Genomic DNA, 9629 nt, shown 5'->3' with positions numbered 1-9629 from the left:
TAATTACAGAGAAAAAGATTTGACTCTGTGGGCCAGGGGTTAGGGCACTCATCTGGGATATGGGAGAGCCATCTTCAATAAATATATAATTTTTAATTTTTATACAAAGTGGCCCACCTACAATTAATTCTACCCACATTTAACTGTATACATGTGGCCCACAGAGAACGCAGGTCCTAGCATGCAATGCGCCTGGTCCAAGCAAGAGTGGCTGCATTCTGCTTCATTTGATGGAAAACCCTGAATACACTGGCATAATTCACAAATGCTAAAAGCTATTTAATGCACCTACAACAAAGAACACCGTGTCAAGATGGATCAAAGAAAATAAATTTATTAAACTTTGAAAGAAAAAACACTGACATAAGGAAAGTTAAATAGAAATTGAAAGGCACAAATCTTCATACTGGTGTATAATGACTTGTGTAACCACTAAAGTACCAAAATGACATTCTGAGATTGATTGAGGTATCTTCTATTTTTGGCAATAGAAATATAGTAAGAAACTTTTTCCAAACACATACATAGCTGTTAATCGCATTAGTGTCGTACACTTGTTAAATTTTATATGAAACCAAATAATACAGCTGTTGGCAGAATATTTAATAAACATTTACCATAAAGTACATGCTAAACTTAAATCCCATCCAACCATAGGGTTCAGTTCTGCAGCCCTTAGTCAAAGGCTGAGTCCCACTGAATTAAGTGGGAGTGCTCATGTAAGCAAGGTCTGCCTCATTGGGCCCATAGATTGCTATTCACCTAAGAAAAGGGAAATTAAAATCCCTGGTTATGTTTGCTTTCTAAAAATATTTCTGCTAAGATGGAAATTGTTTCTTATAAAGGCAACTTCTGAAGCAAATAATGGTTCATTGCAAAGCTTTATCACCTTCTTAAAAATGCATAAGAATGAAGAAAGCTATTACACTGAATTTTGGTTTTCTCTTTCATAGATTTCTGAAAGTCTTCCTAATGTTGCTGAGACTCTCTCTCTCTGTGCTAGGCTGTGAAAAAGAAAACACACTGCTGAACAATACTGTACTCAAACTCCTTTGTTCTGTTAACTTCATTTGATTCTGTTTCAGCTTCAAAAATGCACTATTGGCCAAATCCTGAAGTTCTTACTTAACTTTTATTCCATACTCAGGCAAAGCTACTAGTGACTTCAACAGCAGATTTGTCTGAGTGAGGACTTCAGAATTTGTCCCCATGTGAAGAAATAAAGCTGCCAAGTCACCAGAGCTTATTCTTGAGAACCATTCAATAAAAGTGTAATTGTAAGTATTTAAAGATCTTGGTAAACAAACCCTACTGTTGTTTCTACAGTTATATAAAATGTGTAGTATTGGCACTAACTAGAATCCAGTGAAGAATAGACTCGTTTTGTACATTGTAAAGTTTTCTGAAAAACTTAAAATTTATTAATACTTTTCTATACTTACGGTAAGAAATTAATATCAGATAATGTGAGTTGCTACAATTTTTAATTTCTCTACAGGTTTCTTTAGAGGTATAAAAATGGCTCTGTAAAAAACTAATCCCCCCCCCCCTGCAATGACTGATGCAGGAACAAGCTCTTATCAGATTGCAGCAAATACATTCCTTAGATGGAGCATCATATTTAAACTACAGTATGTAGTATAATATAAGATATCCATGCCTTTGTTTAAAATTAAAATATTTATTAATTTATGTAATTCAAAATAAATGTATTTATCCAAACAACTTTTTCTTTCCCACCTATTTTATATTTTCAGTTCCCAGTTACTGATATAAAGATCTCAGCACGTGATATAATTTGCATTAAATTCTCAAACTTCAAAATCCACCTGACTTTAGCTTTTTCAAAAAGCATGATTTACTGTATATTAAACATAGTAATTCAATGCTTAGTATCACAAAAATCAACACCCACAATAACAAGACAGTCACTACTACTAAACAGTCTTTTAAGACAATTCATAGATATTTACAATACACAATGGGAATATTTTGATGTAACATTTTATGTTTTGACATTTCAGGTAAAAGCGTAAGAACCACAAAAAAGTTTAAAACATTATTTTGGTTTAAGCATATAAGCCCAAGCCAACTCTATGCCATTAAATACATACTGTACGCACATTATCGAAGAAAGGCTATGGCATGATTTTGTTCAGTTGGTCTGTGCTCACGTAGCCACATGATATCATAAATTCTTTGTCTGGCACAGGCAGTGCACTAGCATTAAGTACAAGGCCTTGTGGAGAGTGCACTATATGAATGGAGGTATAGTCTGGGACAGGCATTTCGGAACTTGAGGCTTCTACTGCAGCTGCACCTGGATTCTCGGCAGTAGTGGTAAGGCTCTCTGTGGTGAAGTAAACATCCTCATTAAAGCTCTGCTCCTGAACATGTGGCTCAACCGCATCGTGAGATGTTGCAGAGATACATTTTTTCACATCCGCCTCACAGAAATAGGCATTGTCCAGGGTGAAGTTTGGTTGACATTGTATAGCTGGTTCTGTGTAGGCGTCACACTGTGTTCTCCTTGTCTTGTTTGTTTGCCCTGGAGATAGTACGACACTTCCTGCTGGAGTAACGTCACTTACTTGCGCATAAAAGTCAATATTTGCTACCGAACTCTGGTTGCTTAGCTGTGTATGGACAGGTGGGCTAGTTGATTCAATACTGTCAGCAAAAGGCGGCTTTGACTGGTTATCTTCAGACTGAATATTAGTATTAGGCTTCTGAGTAGTTGGGTCAGCAGGACTAGCATGTGACTCATCATTATCTTTTTGATCAAGGCACAAGAGATCCTCTTGTTTTTCACTTGTCTTTTTGGACTGATCAATATCTGAGGTGCCATCACATGTGTCACTTGCACTGAAGTCAGTCTCTGGAATGTCCGGTTCACAACAACTGGCACGTCCAGAATCATCATCTTTCACTCCAAGACAGTTGTGAGACTTACCACGGTCATCACCCAGGAGCCTGTCAGTGTCCAATCCGCCTGTCTTCTCATCGGGGTCATCTATATCCAATTCGATAAACTCAACCCATGAGTCGTCGTTATACAGCTGTGGCTTGCAGCTGTCATGGCTGGCTAAGATGGAGTTCACTTCATCTAGCTTTCCTTTCTACAGAGCAAAACCAAAATGTGTATGTTATAAAGGAAATAGTCAAGAATGGTTATGCTTTTTTATGTAACACGTTTGTTCAAGGAAAAGTAACTGTTGCAATGGTAGCAGTTGCACGGTGTATTACGTTAAATACTTGGGCATCTCTCCCAGCATGGAACACCTCTATCTGATAGTTTTCCTGCAAAATCCGGCTGCATGGGAAAGCTTTTTTCCCCAAGTATCATCACTGAATTGATGCCCACTCTGCAGAATTATATTGTACAATATATAATTACCTTCAAGAGGTCTGGATCAATCCCTTTAATCTTTGGAGCTGGAACCGGAGGAAGAATCAGCATTTTTAACCTTGAAAAATAAAAATTGGATTTTAATTCCAAATAATTTAAACTGTTACTTTTTTTGGCACACAGAGAAATAAGATGTTGGCATTCCATTGCTTTATTGCTTATTTATTCCAAGACTCCGGTGTGATGGACTCAATATAAAAATATTTTTAAAAAACTGCTGTTTACTAGTCTCATTTCCAATAAGAAGCAGGTTTTCTGAAATCTGGCTTGTTAAAGTCAAGTAAATTTATGTCCAGATCACACACATTTTGGATACAGGTCTTCATAGTTTACACTCCACAAGTCAGTTCTTGAATAAATTTCAGGAAAGCCCTATGGAAGGTCCCTCTTGTATAATTTACAAAAAAACTTTATGAGTCAGCATGGGTTACTCAACATGCCAAGCGACTTTCCCTAAGTACCTTCAGGGACAAGGGGTTCTTGCAGAAGTCCAATAAGTAGTAAACAGAGGAATGGAAAGGGTTAGATAGCGAAAGGGAAGGAAGGTATTTTAGGCCTGCTAAACAAAACCTGCAGATTAATGAAAGCAAAATTTTAAATGATTGTGTTTGTGAATTCAGACCATCCACTAAAATAACAAATTTCCATGACAGCAATCTGAAGATCATCATAATGGGGAGAGGGCCAGCATGCTCTCTCTGCACCATTAAGTGATATTGAAAGGTTTGTAGGCCTTGTGTGGTACCCTACACAGTGGTGAATTTTAGCCTGGGTGAAAAAGAACTGATCTTCAACTATTTCTTGTGTTTTGTGAAAAGCTAGGCTTTACATTAACAGTGGGCATACATACCACCTCTCCTCTTTCACCAAAGAGGGTTACCATATCCGTGGAAGGAAAATCCTGCTTGTCTTTTGTAATGTATCTAGCTTCTTGTCTAATAGGCCCGTGATGGAATACTGGCTCCCATGCCATGTATTTTTTTCCCGAAAGTTTCTGCTTCGGGGTTACTGTGTCACAGAACGAGTTCCAGAGCTTTAATGACCTTCTGAACTAGCGGTTCCATCTTGTGGGCCTTGTATTGACTTTTGCTCCACTTGGCATGTGAAAAACACTTATAGTCTAAATATTTAAATGTGCATATGCAAGACCATTGGGGGTGGTGTGTGTTCGGGGGATTTACAAGAATACTTTAAATAAGTTATGCTTGATTATGCCCTTGCTCCTTAGCCCAGGAGGGTGCTGAGGTAACAATTGAGCTGAGTGAAGTCTGCAAAAGATATCGATGAACACACAGTTAAATGAGAGCCAGGAGTTCACTTCATCAGTATTTATGTCCTTTTTATCCATGGTCATCATGAACTTTCTTTCTTTTTCTCCTGCTGCTTATAAAAAGTTTCAGTCATCCAACCATGCACGAGAAATAATACCATGTGATTTAGGTGTCCAATCCCCCATATCGAGTAATTGCCCAGTTCTAGTTACGAGTAGCAAGGACATGACTATCTGCAGCCTGGAAGGAGTAGGAGCCATCAATATGTGAGACTACTCTGCAGAAGTTCACGCATCATGTTCAGTAAAACCAATGAGTTCCATGTACCACCAGTATATGGGATCTGCTTTATCTTGAAAATGGTGTAAAAACTTTTAAAATAAAAGGTCTACAATTCAGTTTTACATGTAAACCTCATAGGGACAGGTTCCATTGTTCAGGGACAAATAAAAGTTCAGCTTCAGTGAGAAGTTAATGCATCATTGAAAAATCTCAAGGAATAGATTATTCTCCCCCTTTTTTCCCCCCCAATGTAAGCCTGCTAAAACCTGACAATTTTTTAAAAATGCACCTCATAATTCAGAATTTTTTCTATTCCACAGACCACTGCAGAGCTGAGAATGGATTGCCTCATCTTACAGTTATCTTGTCAGTAACTGCAACAGACAAGACAGCAGTTGGGTGTGTGTGTGTGTGTGTTTTACAGTCAGCTGTATCTCTGGAAGTATTTAAATTAGATGACTCATTTGGCTGCTACTATGGAATTTTCTTTAACTTTTTTTTTTTTCAAATCTACAAACAGCAAACTCCTCAGAGCAAACTGTCAATTCAACACGGAACGTAAGAGTCAGTAGACTTTACTGAAAGGGCAGTACAAATCTGTGATTTGATGACATAATGGATCACGCCAAACAACTGCTAAAGAAAAGTGAACAGATGAAGCACACTTACCTGCGGTGTTTAGAGAACAGAATTAAGAACATCACCACTATCAGCCCAAATGTTCCGAAGAGGATAACCAAGAGCCATGGAAACTGAATTTCTGCAACAACATAACAAAATCATATTGGCAGGAATCTGCAAGGCTTTGCTGTGACCTTACATTTAACTTTCCTGTTAGTTCCAAAGGATTCCACAAGTTATGTATTTTACGGGGCTGTTGGTCACTCAACCAAAAATGCTGCACAAAAAACAAGTAAAAATGTCCGTCCAATCTCAACCCTTTTAATATTGCGTTTCATGAGTCCAATTCAACACCTCGAAAAGAAGACCTATTGTTTTCTATTATAGAACCAAATCCTGGCAAATGTAGCATGGGCAGAAGCACTTATATGAAGGGCATAGTTACGCTAGACAGTTTACAGCTGCGCTGCTGTAAGCTCTCTAATGTAGCTGCTCTAAGTTGATGGGAGAGAGCTTTCCCGTCGGCTTAACTGCTCCAGCCCCTGCAAGTTGCAGTAGCTATGTTGGTGTAACTTATATCGCTCAGGGGGTGATTTATTCACAGCCCCCCAAGCGACAAATTATGCCACCATAAGCTGTAGCGTAGACATAGCCTAAGAAGGAGACAGATGCATGCACGGAAGGCCTTCTCAGGGCTGGACAGCGGTAGTATTGCCAGCAAACCTTGCCGCAGGGGTATTTTACTGCTCCTCTAAGCAAGAGAAGAGTGCTCATTACTGGGAGCAGATGCCTTCACTAGACCACTAGCCATCCTCCTTTCTGAGCAAACCATGCCCTTTGGCCCAGGCAGTCACCCAACAGCATAACATGATGTAACAGCCAGCATGCGCCTCTCCACAAGGCCAAGCTGGTCACTTATGTTTTGAGTAGTATCTGTTGTACAAAGAAAAAATGACAAGGAGTCCTTGTAGCACCTTAGAGACTAACAAATTTATTTGGGCATAAGTTTTTGTGGGCTAGAACCCACTTCATCAGATGCACAAAAGCTTATGCCCAAATAAATCTGTTCATCTCTAAGGTGCCACAAGAACTCCTTGTCGTTTTTGCTGATACAGACTAACACGGCTACCACTCTGAAATTGTACAAAGGTTGATGGCTTTTTACCCCTGCCTTGCAGCCTGGCACATGCAAGGAGAGAACTTAACATGTGTGGTATGATAGGAATGAGAAACCATGCTGATAAGTGAAACATTCTTCTTAAATAATGGCACTCTCATTCTACTGTAGCTCTGACTGTAAAGGGTAACAAATCAGGAAAACACATGGAAATCTGTTCCGGCTGCAGCCCTTAAGATTTCTGATTCCCTGTTTTAACTTTAGGCCTCACTCATTTTTCTGGCCAAGAATGATTGAACAAGGAGCTTTAAAACTTGTATGTAAGAACATAAATATAAAAAATATTTTCAGAGACCACTTTTCCCGTTCAGTTAATGGCTCAGCTTTTTGATCCTTAGGCCAAATTTTCAAGTTTGGGTGTGTAGGGAGCCAGGGTGGCTCCCCTCCGAACCAGAGGGTAAAGAGCCACCCTCTGAGCCTGAGTGGGCAGGGCCAGGACAAGCTTCCGCCAATCCCCGGAAGGGGAAGGGTGGGACAGGAAGTACAAAGGGCAGGGCCCTCTGCCCAGTGAGGAGAGCACCAGGGAGGGAGACAGACACAGGCTGCTCCCTCGCAATCCTGCTGCTGACCCAGGCGAAGCCCTGGGCAAGGAGGAGCCTGACCGGGGGGAAGGCCTGTGGCAACCAGGGCTGCCGGCCGCTGAATACCCAGAGGACCTGGACGGGCCTGACTGCAGCCCGGGCCAGCGTGAATCCAATACCGAGGGGGAGCGGGGGTGGCCCGCAGCGGAATACCCGGAGGAACCAGAGCTGCCTGCAGCGGATTACCCGGAGGAGATGGAGGATCCGGAGCTGCCCGCAGCGGAATACCTGGAGGAGATGGAGGGACCGGAGCGACTCGCCTGAGAGAGACCGGGTAGGAAGTAGCCCAGGGGCCCAACTACACCGTGGGGTGGGTGTGTTTGGTCAGCGGGCGCGGACTGCCCCGCTGACCCAGCGGTGGGACCTTCGCCTCCCGCCACTGTCAGGGCCCTGGGCTGGAACGCAGTGGAGTTGGGTGGGCCTGCGTTCCCCTACCCCGGCGCTCCCCTGCCTGAGGGGCGCGCGACTGACTCTGGCCAGCGCTCCCCTGCCTGAGGGGCGCGCGACTGACTCTGGCCGGCACACCTTCCCGCTAATTCCCCAACGCCCAGGAGGTGGGGCCGAGGCCTGCCACGGAGACCATTGCTCTCCATCGCCCGTAGGGGCTCGGAGGACCGACCGACGCCTGTCACAGGGTGCTTGAAATTAGACACCTAAATCCATATGGAGACACCTAAATAACAGGCCCCATTTGAAAAGGTGCAGAGCACCCAAAAAGTCCCACTGAAGTCAATGGGATTTGTGGATGCACAGCTTCTTTGAAAAATTAGGTGCCTCCACAAGGATTTAAGTGCCTAACTTTAAGGCAAAAATTTTCAAATCTAACTTTATGCTCCAAAACTGAGAAATGCCAAATACAGAACTCAGATCAGCAAAGTCAGAGGTACAGGTGCACCCATATGGCTCAGCTTCCAGAATCCGGTCTTTAAGGATGAAGGGAACCCAGCACGCACAGTGTATTTGGACTTTATTAAGGTATTTTGTCATTCTGTTTCCACAAAATCTTACTTGAAAATTTAATTTGAATTGACATGGGTAGGAAGAATAGTACCATATGGACAGAACACAGGCTAAATGTCCATAGAAACTGTCAATATAAATAGTGGAGGGGAGGTGTCCAGTGGGATTTTGAAGGGATCATTGTTTGGTTCAGTTTTATTTTACATCTTGTGGCAAATTGCCAGCACAATTATGATGGGTCCTGAGCTTCCTTTTCTGGTGGGGGTGGGGGAGGGTTCAGGGCGCAGTTTCCTGCCCCTGAACTAGGGTATCTACTGTCCCACTAGTAACCCAGAGAAGGAGGGACCTGGGCCCGCCCTCTACTCTGGGTCCCATCCCAGGGACCCTAGGGATAGTGGCAAACCACTTGAACTAGTGCTTCTTTCCCCTGGGCTACTTCCCTCTCCTGCTCTTCAGCTTGTGGGGCTTCCTGCCCTCTCTCTGCACAAGCCGGCTGTCTCTTTACCTAGGGTCTTGGTCTTCTAGCCAGCCATGGCACTTCTCCAAACTCTCCTCTACTTCAACTCCTCCAAACTGCACTCTGCTCCAACTCCTTCCCCTGGCTGATTGAAGCAGGGGGTTTTTATCAGGTGACTGGCTTCAGGTGCTTTTAATCTATAGCAACCTTTCTTCCCTCTACAGGGAATAAGGCTTCTCCTCATCCTGGGGCTTACATATCTCTCCTATATCACTCTCCTGCTGCCTTCTGGCCATGCTGTATCACAATCTCAACTAGTGATCTGGAAAAGAGACTAAAACAGAACTAAATAAATTTGCCAGTGATACTAAGTTTTGAGTTGGTAAATTTGCAGTTCAGGCCCAATGATGTTTCAGAATGATGAGTTCCTTATTTTTAGATAAAAAGAAATGGGAAGGCTCATATCAGCTGTTTGCCCATTTTTAAAAGAGTTTTAGAAAAAGAAAGAGGAGCAGGAGTCAGAAAGTTACTATCCCTTGCCACCTCTGGCAGGCCAGGAGGAAAGCAAATTGCTTTCACAGTGTAATTGTCCTTCTCTAAGCGTGTATGGCATGAACTACAGAACTCATTAATAATCCTAAAATTATTTTTATCTCTGCAAAGTTGGGAAACAGCCCCACTGAGTTTGTTTCCGAATCTGTCCTTCCTGTACCACAATGCAAGGATCTTCTGCTGTGCCAGAGCCAGTCTCACCAAGTGTTTTTTATTGCAGTCATTTGAGTTTCTAGCATATTCAAGTACTAAATACTAAGGAGAGGAAGCAATGGAAAGCAGGGCAATGTTTAGAATGACACTTCATTGCAGAGTTGTT

General features: G+C 42.3%; 1 protein-coding gene across 2 annotated transcripts in view; it reads right to left on the bottom strand.

The window, feature by feature from the left end:
- Nucleotides 1–363: 363 nt before the first annotated feature.
- GHR (growth hormone receptor) overlaps nt 364–9629 on the bottom strand; it is a 211491-nt gene continuing 202225 nt past the window's right edge. For both annotated transcript variants that reach the window (XM_073343860.2, XM_073343859.2), the window contains exons 7-9: nt 5632–5722; nt 3398–3467; nt 364–3119 (exon numbers count right to left, since the gene is read on the bottom strand). In XM_073343860.2, the coding sequence (XP_073199961.1) occupies nt 2139–3119; nt 3398–3467; nt 5632–5722 (1142 nt within the window). In that variant the 3' untranslated portion in view covers nt 364–2138. The remainder of the gene's footprint in view (nt 3120–3397; nt 3468–5631; nt 5723–9629) is intronic.

The sequence above is a fragment of the Lepidochelys kempii genome, chromosome 5 (assembly GCF_965140285.1).
Source record: "Lepidochelys kempii isolate rLepKem1 chromosome 5, rLepKem1.hap1, whole genome shotgun sequence".
Taxonomy (NCBI): Eukaryota; Metazoa; Chordata; order Testudines; family Cheloniidae; genus Lepidochelys; species Lepidochelys kempii.
The sequence above is the reverse complement of the archived record's forward strand: the minus strand, read 5'-3'. Positions and strand labels throughout refer to the sequence as shown.